The 15,366-nt window shown below is 38.4% G+C and overlaps 1 protein-coding gene across 1 annotated transcript in view; it reads right to left on the reverse strand.

Moving 5' to 3' along the window:
* LOC144685064 (activating molecule in BECN1-regulated autophagy protein 1-like) overlaps positions 1 to 15,366 on the reverse strand; it is a 400,294-nt gene that overhangs the window by 288,702 nt on the left and 96,226 nt on the right. The window contains exon 9 of the mRNA XM_078549599.1: positions 4,609 to 4,695. Within this exon, the coding sequence (XP_078405725.1) occupies positions 4,609 to 4,695 (87 nt within the window). The remainder of the gene's footprint in view (positions 1 to 4,608; positions 4,696 to 15,366) is intronic.

Below are 15,366 nucleotides of genomic sequence, written 5' to 3' on the forward strand. Positions count from 1 at the left end.
ATTTTAGAAAGGATGTCAAGGCCTTAGAAAGGGTGCAGAGAAGATTTATCATGTATACTCATGCATAAGTTACATTTCTGAGACCAATTTTTTAGGCCAATAGTCAAAAGGTTGTATTTTACATGGGTAATGTTTGAGGAATTGACATGCATGATTGATTTAGGCCCAAAAATCCGTCGCAATGGAACAATGTAAACACCAAAGAATTCATAATAATTCTCTAACATTTATTTATAACATGGCAAACTATATACATTTCATCCAACAATATAAATATATATAACAAATTAACTGTAGCACAGTTGAAATCCTTCAAAATCACTCTGATCACTATCTGATCGCCAATTGTTGCAATATCCTGGTTGTATAACATCATATGGATCTTCCTCGTTTTCATCATCAGCAATACTTGTGAAATGATGATGCCAAAGTTACAAGTAATCATCCTTGGTATCATCATGCACATTTGAAATTTCAAATTTTAGAAATGAATTTTGACAATATTGGGATCAAGTTAATTTCACATATTTACGTCCCATTGGCACAATGTTGCTGGTGAGGCTGCTCACATACTTCCACCTTGAGTGAATGTTTTCTCCCCTTCCAACACCCAATTATTCCACATCTTTCAGGTACTGCCCTTCAGAGGTTTATATATACACACATCCAAGGGCTGAACTACAGTCATAAAAGACTGCCAGGAATAACTGCCACATTGGTATTGATTGATCTCACATCATGGGCTACATCATCGACAAGGTATAATTTGAACATGTCCCAGATGAGCAATCTTTTTTCTTTGAGACCAGGAGGACTATTCAAATTTCACACTTCTTTGGTCTATTTCTTGCAACCACCTTTGTCCATCCAGCTTCTCTTGTGAACAGGGGTGGCAATGCTTTGCTGAAATTTCTTTTTGGGGAGAGCTTTGTGCTTAAATATCACCACCTGCTTTAATTTTGTGCCTTGCACCATACAAGGTGGAATCACTGTGAACCATCTCTTCTTGTTACAAGGGCGGTTTTTTCACCAATCTCAGTAACGGTCTTGTTTGCTGGCATGTCAAAGTTCATTGGTGTTTCCAATACAGGCCAATCAATACGCATTCTTCTCTCAACGTCAGGCAACCGAATAGTGGAATTTTATGATTTTATTGTTGAGTTCAAGTGGCAGATGCTGTGAAATTTTCACTTTCTGATTGGGTACTAAATCTTGTGCACTGGTTTTGAATTCTGAAATACCAGCTCTCTTCGCTTCTCAGAGTGTAGAGTTGGATGGCTCCACGGGTGGTAATATGACCATTTTGCCAATGCTTGTTAACCCATTCTGCCACTTTATTCTCCAGTTTAAATTGAGCTGCACACTCATTATTCTTTCTCGAAGGCATTGTGATAGATCACGTGATACTCATAAGTCTCGTCGATTAGCTGGGAGATTGCCACTAGGTTTGGTGGAGGGAAATTCTAAGGGCCCCAGTCTGTGCCTTTAAATTCATGAACTGGAGTAGTTATGGTCAATATTAATAATCACAATACAGATTGATCCCTGAAAAACTAGGGTTGACTTTTACGTGAGTTATATGAAAAATTATACATCTCTTTAGGCCAAAGGTCACAGGGTTGACTGTTACATGAGTGTATATGGTACTACAAATTGTAAGGCTTTTTAAATTTAAATTGTGTGTACCTTGTCTCTCCTATGTTTGAACTATGACTCCTGGTCCTAGAATTTCAGGCAATTTTGAGCATATTATGAGGATTCCATTTATTTGCTCCTGTAAGGCATTTCAAATGCTTGAATGTTCCTCCTGTTCTTTTCTTCTACAGAACAAACAACCATGGGTTTTACTAGCCAGGGATGAGAGACTTCCGTTACATGAAGAGACTAGAGAAGTACTTTTCGGAACAGAGAAATTTAATTCAGAAATTCAAATTAATGAAGGGGGTTTTGTAGAGTAAATAAGGAGAAACTGTTTCCACTGGCAGAATTGTTGGTAACCAGAAGACAAGGATTTAAGGCAAGTTTCTCGTAAGCAGTAAGTTATGATGAATGTAATGCCTGAAAGGGCAGTGGAAACAGATTCATTAGTAACTTCTAAAAGGAAATTGGATAAATACTTGAAAAGAACAAAATTTCAAGCTGTGAGGAAAAAACAGGCAAATGGGACTAGCTGCAAGATCCTACAATCAGTGAATGAACAAAAACATTGAAAATCGCGCTGAAAAGGAGTTAGGACTTTGAAAATGAAAATTTTGCTCCAATACACGGAGAATCTCGATCTGATCTAATCATAATCAGTGAAGTAGATATACTAACAATACTAACAGAACATTTAAAGCTAAGAGAATGACAGCAGGAAAATCTGAATTAAGAAAAATGCATAGACATTGCCAAGCTATGCTTAAGGCCAGAATGAATAAAACCAGAATTTTCCAAGAAACAAAAACAGCTCATTAAATCTAACAAACCTAACTGATTGATCGCAAGCCTACCTACCTACGACCCTTACCGTATTCTTAATTTTCTCTTAATTTACAAAGAATAATTTTTTAATCACTCATCAGGCTGATGCAGAACAGTTAACTTTAAAATCTGATTGATCAACTGCACCATTAACAAGATAGCTGCCTAATAGAGTATTGTCTTTATGAAAGCAACTGGGAAATATGCGTCATGCATCATGCTCAACATGAGAACATGCTGAACAAATAACAATAATAAATTTCATTATACTGGGCAGTATATATTGCATGAAACTACATGGCTCCAATACAAGACTGTTAAGAAAAGCCTTCATTGTCAGCTGGAAAGAGATAATGCATGAAGACTGAGAACAATAGTAATAAAGCAAAAAAAGAAAAAAATTTGCTGGTCATTCCTTTACAGCATATGAGGAACCGGCTTCGGGATAATTCTGGGAGCCAAACTATGGCAACAGACAGAGAATGACCTAGTATCAACTACAAATAACTTGAGTGGCACAGAGAAATTTCCAGAGAAGAATTACCATTACGTATAATCAATGAAGAAATGCAGAGAACAATCACAGGGTTGACAATGTTGATGGGCAAAATACAGAGCTGCAAGTTTGGAATCATTAGCATATTTTGAAATTTTACTCTGAATTCCAAAATATAAATGTGCCATGATTGAACTTAAGTAGCTGGTGATGTAGTATGGATTTATCATTTAAATAAGTATCCTGCTTTTCTTTGCCTTATTTTGCTTGCCGACTCATCAGCCCTCCCTGTCACTCCATCAACTTGCTCTTCTCGCCCTTCCTTTCTGTTTTCCTCCTCTTCTCCCCTCTAGCTTCCTCTGATTCTTTGCCTGTCACCCATTAATCAATATTTGGCTTAGCCCAAATATTGCACTTGGTCTCACTGCTGCCAGGTGTAACACTACGAGGTGGCTCTATGCACTTTTTATCGTGATTCCAGATGTTCTCACTCATTTTCTCTTCTCTCCCTCTCGAATTCAGTAGCTTCTATTCGAAAAAACACTAAAAACAAATGTATTTCTTAACAAAGACCCATTCTTGATGAAACTCACCCTATAGATGTGGGGAGACCAGTAAAGTTTACTTTCGTTAACTAGAAACTTGGGAATACTAGCAGCTAGATATCCTTATGCTCCTTTGAAGTACCTTGGATGTTTTACTATGTTAAAAGTGCTACATAAATGCAAATTATTATTAGTAGTCCAGTATATTCCTCTAAATTATGAATGTGAATAATGCGTGGGGTCGATTAAGGTGTGTTATTGTGGGATCTTGAGTTATGCTGTGTACTGTTCATGTGGGATTACATTCTGATGTGACGAGTATTTTTCTTAAAAATGGAGAATAAAACCAACAAGGTCAATGAGCAAGGAACTATTTGGAAAGTTCTAAACTACAGACAAAAAACAACATTAATTGGCCAGGCAAGCACCACATTCAAATGTCAATCAACAGATTTTGTCACATCACTCAGGAATACAACTGAAAACCTAAACCAACTAGTTGATGATTACATGTTCAAAAGACTTAATTCACCTTTTAATAATGCTAAGCACAAAAATCCATATCACAGAGAATTCTTCCTAAACTATAAAATAACCTCCCAGATTATTATACTTTATATCTACTATAGAAAGGTAGACAGGCCTTCATATATTGACTACCAGCAATTTATACTATTCAGTTTATGAAGTGAATGCTAACTCAAATAAAACCATGGCATTTTACAGTGCTTTGCAGATTTGATAGCTTCAGATATGAGAGAAAATTTATTTGCATTGAGCAATAAAGTCAATCATTTTCTCATCTCTTTTCATTAGACTCATCTTCTATCACAAGCTATAGTAAGTAGGGCCAAAGGATCTGGAACCAGAGCTCCTTTAGAATGGAGAATCCTTCATGCAAAAACAGAGAATTAGAAAAAAATTAAGCAAAACGAAAGCAGTTTAAAATTGGCATGCAGGACAAATGGCATAATAGGTAGAACACACACCACTTCACTTACTATACTAGAATTAGAAATTACATAGAACATAGAAATTACACAGAATTAAAATTACATAGATGTAAAAGTGGCTGTAGTGAATGAGTACAGCAGCTAGTCTTACCTGGCTGGATCAGGGTAAATTGGGTGCTCTCTTGATCCAGAACCATCATTCCGTGACAAAGAAATAAGCGAGGACTCCAACAGTCGCCTACAGGGTTAAACAAGGCAGTTTCAGGTGACATGCTACATAAACAGGAAAGCCAGTTTCTATGACAAACCTAACACTTAGTAATTTAATCTGTCTTTAAACAGTCACTGATCAAATGCTCAAAACGTGAGCCCAAGTCTAGTTTCCAAATTGTAAAAGGGTTTGTTTATTGTACAATTTATTTATTTTTGACTCAAACATCAATTCCATTGATCAGTTCATGCTATAGGTCCCCAGCCACTATCGGCCCTCTAAACCCTTGCACAATGGCTATCCTGTCATGCCTGAACTTTGACAGTTGAAGTTACTTTAGGAGTATCACAACCAAGCCCTTCCCCATGTCCCATATTATACAGCAATAATGAGCAGGAATTTTTGATAATTTCCTCTCCATTCCCCTCTCCTCAGGGGCACAGAGGTTAATTATGGAATTCCTACCTGTTCCAGGGATGATCTCTGCACAGGGGCCTTCCTGGCCTCTGTGGTTTAATACACCATCGAATAGCACACTGACTCGCCGAGTCATTAGGAAAGTACCATTAGAATATTCAAACAAACAAAAAGCTTCAGATTGCTGGCAATCTGAAACAATAAACTGTTGCAAAATACACAGGTCAGTCAGCATCTGTGGAGAGAACAGGTGAGTTTTCATTTGGGCATGGACCCTTCATTAGTACTCAGGTATTCTAAAACAGGATCTATGCCTGAAACAGTGACTCACTTGAATTCCCCATCGGTGCTGACTGGCCTACTGCATTTGCAGCATTTTCTCTTTTCGTTTCTTTCAAAGTACATGGCTTTTTTGGCCACACAAATCTCCAAATGCTCTAGCATGATTTGGTGCATTATTTATGAAGTTCCCCTTCAAAAAACCGATTTTAAGATGTAAACAAATAGGTGTTTATAAGCAGCAATGTGAAACTGCCAGTGAACTCCCCATTCAAATCGGACACATTTTATTGTGAAAAACATAATACACAAAAATACTTACTAAAGTGCAGGTGGAGAAAAGTCAAAGCAGTTTTCAGTTCCATTTGGTTTCCAACCCTTTGAATTTATAACTGTGCATCCTCAAATTCCTCTATGGCTTCACACCACCCAATCTCTGCAATTCACTCAGCCTTCCATTCCCTCCCAAAACCTTTGCTCCTTTTGCATCCTTCACCCTCCCCTCCTCATCCAACCACTGCTGGAGGAACTTCCTTCCCCAAACCTCTCGTCTTCACTTTCTACCATTTTTGACAAAGATTTCAGTCACTGTCCCGTCACAACATGGTTTATGCTTTCAATATTCTTATTTCTGTACATATTTATTCTCCACTTTCTATGCAGCACATTGGGACTTTTACTACTTTAAAGGCACTATATAAACAAAGGTTGCTTTTGTCATTCTAAAAAAAACTGAAAAAAATTTGAAAAGACAACAAAGCTGGGAGTTCTTCATTTTCCACATACTATGAGACATAAAAAGACTGAAAATAAATTAGATTAGCTTACATCAGCACATAATTCAGTTAGTCTAAACAACATTTTAACTACACTTTGCTTACAGAAGACTAATTCAAAGTAAATCAAATCTTACACCACAGTTGAACCTGCAGCAAGGCATGGGTGTTTGTTGCATTTCCTTTTAAATCAAATCCTCTAATATACACTGTGTGCCAGTTCAGTTTGATGATTAAGCAATCTGGATTGAATTCAAATGAATTAATGTCTGTGCAAAGCTTTTTGTTTATTGAGCAAAAAATGCAAGTTATTATTATTGTGCTTTGTTCGCTGCGACACGAGCAAAGCAATGCTTTGAATTAAACAATACTCGAGGAACTTGCAAAAATAACAAATGCTAATAGTAATAAGCAACTCTATTTACCAGTCTTTATTGACTTTTATCAGCAGTGACTGATTTATATAAAAACTAATCTTAATCAGAGCCAGTATTAGCTGGTCATTGGTGCCAGATCGATACAATATGGTGACACCTAGCCTAAAAATTAACATCCTATCCTAATATCACAACTCCATGTAAAGAGGAGATCGATTCTTGGCACTTCAAAATCTGAAAGTACTGTGAATTAAACCAACATATGAAGTCCAGTTCTACCTAAACAGTGTTGTAAATAGAACTAGTGAGAGCTACAGGCACAAATTGCTTTTGTGAGGACATGCTATACCAGCCTTAACAGAAATGTAGCTTAGATTAGGCCAGAGCTAAACTGAACATCCCTGGCTGAAATATATCACAGTGAAACAGAAGGAAAAAAAAGGGAGGTGGGGTGGCAGCGTTAATTAAAAATTTAAGTACTAGAGACGGTACAGTTGAATCTATTTGATTAGAAAGAAGGAATAAGGAGGGAACTGTATTAGAAGTATATCACTAACCACCAAGAATGGAAAGGAGAGAGTGTAACAGATATGTGAACAAATTAAATAAAATGTACAACATGGCAACCATAATATGCAATGACCTTAATTATCCAAAGTTAGACTGGGATAAAAGAAATGTCAAGAGACCAAGAGTGTGCCCAGCCTCACTTTCAAGATCAGAATGAGCTTACTTCAAGGGAAGAGACAGTTCTGGATCTCACTCTAAGAAATTAAGTGGGGGTAATAAGCAACGCAAGGATAGTGGAATAGCTGGGAAGTTACGATTTAAAAAATTGGATTTAATAGAAAAATGCAAAATGAGGAGGGTATCAGTCTGTGAATGATTTTTTTAAAAAATGTTCAGGGAAACGAATCTAGGAGACCAAAGACCAAACTAGCCCAGATCAATTGGAAAACAAAATAGCATTTCCCATTATTTGTCCGATTTTAACACACAGAAAATAATACAAACTAGCCAAAAACCACAAGAAATAAAACCGGGGTAAGGCAGCAAAAGCAAAAGTCCCTGAACAGAATAAGATTAGAATTGAAACAATTTTTAAAAAACCATGGTAAATCAAGAGTGAAAAATGAAAAATAAAAATAAATGGACATGTAAGAAATGTAGAGGGGAAGCAATAAGAGTAATTAGAAAGGCCATGATGGTGTCACCAAAGGCTGGCAATTAAAGTAAAATAATAAAGGGTTTTATGAGTGCAGAAAATGCTAAAGAACAGTTTTACAGCATGAGGGAAGTGTGTTAGTGAGAATGAAATGCTAGGAGATGGAGCCATTAAATAGGTTAACTATAGTTAAGGAGGTTGCACTTCAAAATGCAGCTGAGCTAACTGAGTGAAGACTTGGAGATGTGCGAGAGGGGGAGTTCGGTGAAGGGAGGGGGTTGGTGGGAGGAGGGAGGAGGTATGTGTTTCCTTTTTCTATCTTCTTTCACTACAGGGAAAGGAGCTGGCTCTTTGGTGCATATCTGCTAAGTGGGTAAGTCCTATTATGTCCCCAAGGTTTAAAATAGCACACAAATTGGCGGTAAAGTTAATAAAATATATAAGAAAGCAACATAATTAAGTAATTACTTAAAACATGTTAAGGATGGCAGGACGGGTAATGCGTCAAGCCTGCGGCGTGTGGGAACTCCTGGATAACATCGTGCTCCAGGATAAACACGTATGCAGTTAAGTGATCGCAGCATGAGGAACTTCGGTTCAGTCACTGAGCTGCAGACTCCATAACACATCAGGGAGGGGAAAGTTACCTGGATGCTTTATATCAGGAGGCAGTCATACCAATTAGGATAGGGTCTTCTGAATTGGTCAGTGGTCAGGGACAGGAGGGTATGACTGCAAGTGAGGCAAGTAAGGGGACCCAGAGGGCAGGGGTGAGCGAGTGAGAGCCTCTGCAATTGTCCAGTACATTTGAGTTTCTCTCAGCTTGTTTGGATGAGAGCAAGGGCTGCAGGGTGGATGAGCAAACTGACCATGGCACCGTGGTACAGGAAGCCATTCATTTGGGGGGGTGGGAAGAAAAAAGGAATGTAGCGGTAGTAGGGGGCAGTATACTGAGGGGGATTGACACTGTTCTCTGTAGCAAAGAGTGAGAGTGCGGATGGCTGTGTTACCTGCCGGGTGCCAGGGTTCAGAACATCTGGTCAGGGCTGGCGAGGAACATGTAGTGGGAGGGCGGGAATCCAGTGGTCGTGATCCATGTAAGTACCAACGACATAGGCAGGATGAGAAAGGTGGTTCTCCATAGTCAGTATATAGGCACTAAATTAAGCAGAACCTCAAAAATAATAATTTCTGAATTATTACACGAGCCAAGTGCAAATTGGCATAGGGCAAGTAAGATTAGAGAAATGAATGCATGGCTCAAAGACTGGCATGGGAGAAGTTGGTACCAGTTTGTGGAGCAGTGGCACCAGTATTGGGAAATCGTGAGCCACAAAGCTAGGGAAGTAGAGAGGGTTTTCAACTGAATAGTGGGGGCAAGGGATCAAATTTGGAAAGATGTGGTAAACCAAAGAGTAGAGACAAGGCAAGAGAGAAAGGTATTAATATGGGAAATTATAAACAGATTGAGACAGGAAGGGACAGAGAATACAGTTCCAAGAGTAAATCAGCAGATAAGGCTAGAGGCTACGAAAGTAGAAAAAAGGACAAAACTAAAGGCTCTGTACCTATACGCATGTAGCATTTGAAACAAAACAGATGAGCTGATAGTGCAAATAGAAATAAATAAGTACAATCTGATAGCCATTACAGAGACATGGCTACAGGATGACATAGATTGGGACCTGAATATTAATGGGTATGTGACATTTAGGAAGGACAGGAAGATAGGAAAAGATGGAGGGGTGGTTCCGTTAATTAATAATGATATTAGCACATTAGGGAGGGATGACCTAAGTTCAGGAAACCAGAATGTAGAAGTGGTTTGGGTTGAGATGAGAAATTATAAAGGCAAGAAGTCACTTGTGGGAGTGGTGTATAGGCCTCCTAATTTTAACCAAATGGTAGGACAAAGTATGAAAAAGATAATGGAAACTTGCCAGGAAGGTACGGCAATAATCATGGGGAATTTTAACCTACATATAGACTGGAAAAATCAGATGAGCAAAGGTAGCAAAGGTGAGGAGTTCATAGAATGTTTTTGAGATAATTTATTAGAACAGCATGTTATGGAACCAACTAGAGGACAGGCGATACTAGACTTGGTATTGAGCAACAAGATAGAATTGATAACCTCAGTGAAGGCACCCCTAGGTAGCAGCAATCACAATGCGATTGAATTTTACATTCATTTTGGGGGAGGAACAAGTGCGTCCAAGACTAGTATTTTAAACTTAAATAACAGCAATTATGAAGGCATAAAAGCAGAGCTAGCTAAAGTGAACTGGCAAATGAGGTTAAGGGATAGGTAAACAGAGATCCAGTGGCAGACAGTTAAAGGGATATTTCAAAATACACAGAATATATATATATCCCAATGGGAAAGAAAAATTCCATGCAGAGGGCCCACCATCCGTTGTTAACTAAAAAAGTTAAAGACAGTATCAAGCTTAAAGAAAAAGCATATAATAACGCATAGACGGGTGGCAGGTCAGAAGATTGGAAAGAATACAAAGAACAGCAAAGAATGACAAAAAGATTAATAAGGAGGGAAAAAAATAAGAGTATGAGAGAAAGCTAGCTAGTAATATAATGATGGATAATAAGAGTTTCTATAGATATTTCAATAAGAAAAGTTAGCAAAGTGAACGTTAGTCCTATAGAAAGTGCATCTGGGGAACTGTTCTTGGAAAGTAGGGAGATGGCAGATAGATTAAAACAGGTATTTTGCTTTTTTGGTCTTCACCATAGAGGATATAAGTAACATCCCAGAAATAGCTGTAAAATCAGGAAATGGGAGGGAGGGAGGGAGGAACTCAGGAAAATTACAATCACCAGGGAAGTGGCATTGAGCAAATTGTTATGCCCTCGTCACAATTTAACTTCCTACCTATCTTTGTGTCATCAGCAAATTTAGCAACCATACCTTCAGTCCCTTCATTCAAGTCATTTATATAAATTGTAAAAAGTTGAGGCCCCAGCACCAATCCTTGTGGCACACCATTCGTCACATCTGCCAACCAGAAAACGACCCATTCATACCTACTCTCTGCTTCCTGTTAGCTGCAGGCTGACAAATCCCTGGGTCTGGATGGACTTTAGCCACTTCTTTCAAGACCTTGGGGTAGTGAGATAGTTGATGCATTGGTTTTAATTTTTCAAAATTCCCTAGATTCGGGGGAGGTTCCATTAGATTGGAAAATAGCAAATGTAACTCCTTTATTCAAAGGGATGGAGACAGAAAGTCAGAAACTACAGGCCAGTTAGCCTAACATCGGTCATAGGGAAAACGTTGGGAGATATTATTAAAGGTGTGATAGCAGGGCACTTAGAAAAATTCAAGGCAATTAGGCAGAGTCAACACGGTTTTGTGATAGGGAAATCATGTTTAACTAATTTATTGGAGTTCTTTGAAAGATTCACATGTGCTGTGGATAAAGGGGAACTGGTGAATCTTTATTTAGATTTCCAGAATGCATTTGATAAGGTGCCACATCAAAGGTTATTACAGAAAATAAAAGCTCATAGTATAGGGGGTAACATATTAGCATGGATAGAAGATAGGCTGGCTAACAGGAAGCAGAGAGTTGGCATAAATGGGGGGTCTTTTCATGGTTGGCAGGATGTGACGAGTGGTGTTCCACAGGGATCAGCGCTGGGGCCTCAACTTCTTATAACTTATATAAGTGACTTGGATGAAGGAACCAAAGGAATGGTGGCAAAATTTACTTACAACACAACAATAGGTAGGAAAGTAAATTGCAAAGAGGATGTGAGGAGGCTACAAAGTGACTTGGATAGGTTAAGTGAGTGGGCACAGATCTGGCAACTGGAGTATAATGTGGGCAAATGTGAAATCATTCATTTTGACAGGAAGTATAAAAGAGCTTATTATCTAAACGGTGAGAGGTTGCAGAGCTGAGATTCAGGGGGATCTGGGTGTCCTAGCAATGACACAAAGACAGGCGGGAAAGTATATTGTGTAGAGGACATGAGGAAGTTGCAGATAGATATAGATAGGTTGAGTGAGTGGGCAAAGATCTGACAAATGGAGTTTAATGTGGGAAAATGTGAAGTTGTTCACTTTGGCAGGAAGAACAAAAAAGCAGAGTATTAGTTAAATGGAGAACGACTGCAGAATTCTGAGGTGCAGAGGGATTTAGGTGATCTAGTGCTTGGGTCAAAAAAAGTTAGTATGCAAGTACAGCAAGTAATTAAGGCGGCTAATGGAATGCTATCCTTTATTACGAGAGGGATTGAACATAAAAGGATGTTACGCTTCAGTTATACAGGGGTGTTGGTGAGACCGCACCTCGAATACTGTGTGCAGTTTTAGTCTCCCTTATTTAAGGAAGACTGTAAATGCATTGGAGGCGATTCAGAGGAAGTTTATGAGATTGATACCTGGAATGAGTGGGTTGTCTTATGAGGAAAGGTTGGACAGACTGGGCTTGTTTCCACTGAAATTTAGAGGAGTGAGCGGTAGACCAGATCCCAGGGCTGAGATGAGGAGAAATTTTTTCTCTGAGGGTTGTGCGACTTTGGAATTCTCTGCCTCATAAGGTGGTGGAGGCGGGGTCAATGAATATTTTTAAAGCAGAGGTCGATAGACTCTTGTTAGGCAAGTGAATCCAAGGTTATCGGGGTTAGATGGGAACGTGGAACTCGAAATACAAGATGATCAGCCATGATCTTATTGAATGGCAGAGGAGGCTCGAGGGGCTGAATGGTCTACTCCTGTTCCTATTTCTTCTGTTCTTATGAATCACAAAAGGCTAGTATGCAGGTACAGCCAAGTAATTAGGAAAGCTAATAGAAGCTTATTTATTGTGAGGGGAGCTGGTTACAAAAGTAGGGAAGTTATGCTTCAGTTGTACAGGGCATTGGTGAGACCACATCTGGAGTATTGTGTACAGTACTGGTCACCTTATTTAAGGAAAGATGTGGATGCATTAGCAGTTCAGAGAAGGTTTACGAGACTAATACCAAGAATGGGAAGTTGTCTTTGAGGAAAGGTTGGACAGGTTAGGCTTGTATCCACTGAAATTCAGAAGAGTAGGAGGCAACTTGATTGAAACCTTTAAGATCCTGAGGGGTGGATGTGGAGAGGATGTTTCCTATTGTGGGAGAATCTAGAACTAGGGATCACTGTTTAAAAATAAGGGGTTGCTTATTTAAGACAGAGATGGGGAGAATTTTTTTTTTCCCTGCGTGTAGTGAGTCTTTGGAACGATCTTCCTCAAAAGGCAGTGGAAGTAGAGTCTTTGAATATTTTTAAAGCAGAGCTAGATAGATTCTTGATTAACAAGGGAGTGGAAGGTTATCGGGGGTAGGCAGGAATATGGGGTGGAGGTTACAATCAGATCAGCACTGATCTTATTGAATGGCGAAGCAGGCTCGAGGGGCTGAGTAGCCAATTCCTAATTCGTATGTTCATATATATGTTCTTTTGTAAAATTAAAGTGCATTGGGTTAGAAAGGGATATGGAAGTTTGATAGAAAAGATAAAAACAGTGGTGAATCATAAATGTTGTTTGAACTGGAAATTAAACTATGATGTGCCAGAGGGTCAGTAATTGCGACTGTTGCTCTGATCTTAGGCATAACAACAACATGCCCACACAACACAAAAATAGGTTGAGCACTTAATTGTGAAGACAGCTGTATACAACTTGTGCGGTCAGATTAGTGACTAGGCAGATTTGATGTAGAGATTTGAGGTAACACTTAGGAGAGGCAAATATGCAATGGGTGATTAAGTTTTAAAATGAAGAGAAACAATGAGTTAAGCACTACACATCTTTCAAAGTGAGCAGACAGTTGATAAAGCTGTAAAGAAATGCACATGGAGTTCTACACTATATAATTAAGTATATAGGCTAGAAAAGCAAAAAAAGTAATGTAATATTTTAGGAAGGATGTTAAAACCCAATATTTTAGGAACAATGTTAAGACCATGGAGACGGTGCAAAAGAAATCCAATTTAATATTAAGGATGAAATTTTTTTAGCTCTACGACAAAAAGGAGAAAAATTGTATTTTGATTGAGAATGTTAAGTGGAAATCTGTTGCAGGCAGTCAAAATTATAAAGACCTTTGATGAAAGAAATCAGAAAATACTATTTCTAACTGGTCAGTTGATGAGTAACAGGAGGGCACACATTTAAAACAGCCACTGAAGAAACTAAGGAAGAGGATTTTTTTTCCCCCACATAGAGGCTTGTTATGACATGGAATGCCTGATCTGTTGGAGTAGTGGAAACAGAACTGATAATAACTTTGAAAAGAGGGGTAGGTAAGCAATTGATTGGAAGAACATCATGTATGAGGAAAGGTCTTGAGACAGAGGTAGAATAAAGATATGAAACACAAAGGCAGTCAGGGGCACCAAGCAGATCCCATAAAATAACATGTACACAACAGTATTAACTAATCCGTAACATTTTATCAATTATTTTTCTATTATTTGTAAACATGTCTGTTCCCTATTATACATGTGCAGGTTTGACATCAGATTAAAGTAGATAATATTTAGTATCATTGTATAGTTAAAGGTGGGAGTCCCCACTTTGCACTGATCCTGCAAGGCAAACACCACTGCTGGCTGGGGAATGGGATAAAGAGCCAGCACATGTGCACCAGGTAAAATGGCTCCATTCCATGCTAAAAATTCTGAAGGCATATTTCCACTATAATGTGTTACACATGAATGCCATAAAAGGTAGAATTTTTTGGACTTGAATTCAGAATTACTTGCTCAAACAACAGGAGTGGTGTAGTAGGCAAGTAGAGTGTTGCTTCAGTGTAGACAGGTAAATTGAAATCCAGCTAAACCAACAACAGCCTACAGCTCTGTTGGTCTCCTGATTTAGAAAGAAATGTCTTTGGGATGCATTCAACCAAAACATGTATTGTGGGTGAGCTTAACGCGTAGGATGGGCTATAAAGTACAATACAGAAGTATATTTATTCAAGGTGTCTGATTTGGGAGTTGGAAATAATGTTGGTACAGTAATGGCTGCTCTTCTGGAAGTTAGGTCAAAGTTAAGTGCATACTCAACTCCAACACTTGAATGGACAGGACTTGCATGTGCCCAATACGAAAAATGAATACCAAGTACATTCCATTTCCCAGCGGTAGTAATAGGCACTGAGGAGCACAACAACTTGCCTACAATTTAACATTTGAGCCAAAACAAAGTTGTAGACACTCATCCAGCCTGAAACTGTTCAAACAATGCTTATAGGTTGAACACAGAAGCCACAAGAGTCAGCAAGATATTGAGTGCACATTAACCAGGCTTATGCAATACATAAACTGTGACATAATATGGAGAAAGACAAAAATATATAATCCTTTTGTGTTCTTCAGCAGTTTTTGATGAAAATTGCAGAGATGACCCTCAAAGTCTACAAATAAGCCTCTCAAAGAAAAAGAGGCATATTTTTATCACTATACATTACTGTAGGATTATTGAACCACTTGTTCTTACACTTCTAATGGACACTATACACAACGAATTTCTGATTTAATCACTTCACATTTTTCTGCCTTCAAAATTTCTTTGTTCAGCTATTTTTTGGGAGAAAGAGAAGAGGAACAGATATTGACTCCAGAATTCTCTAGTCATTATCAAGAGATTGCTAAATTTCTACCTCTTCAATGTCAGCTATTCAAAATTGA

Source organism: Cetorhinus maximus, chromosome 9, assembly GCF_964194155.1.
Source record: "Cetorhinus maximus chromosome 9, sCetMax3.hap1.1, whole genome shotgun sequence".
NCBI classification, from domain to species: Eukaryota; Metazoa; Chordata; class Chondrichthyes; order Lamniformes; family Cetorhinidae; genus Cetorhinus; species Cetorhinus maximus.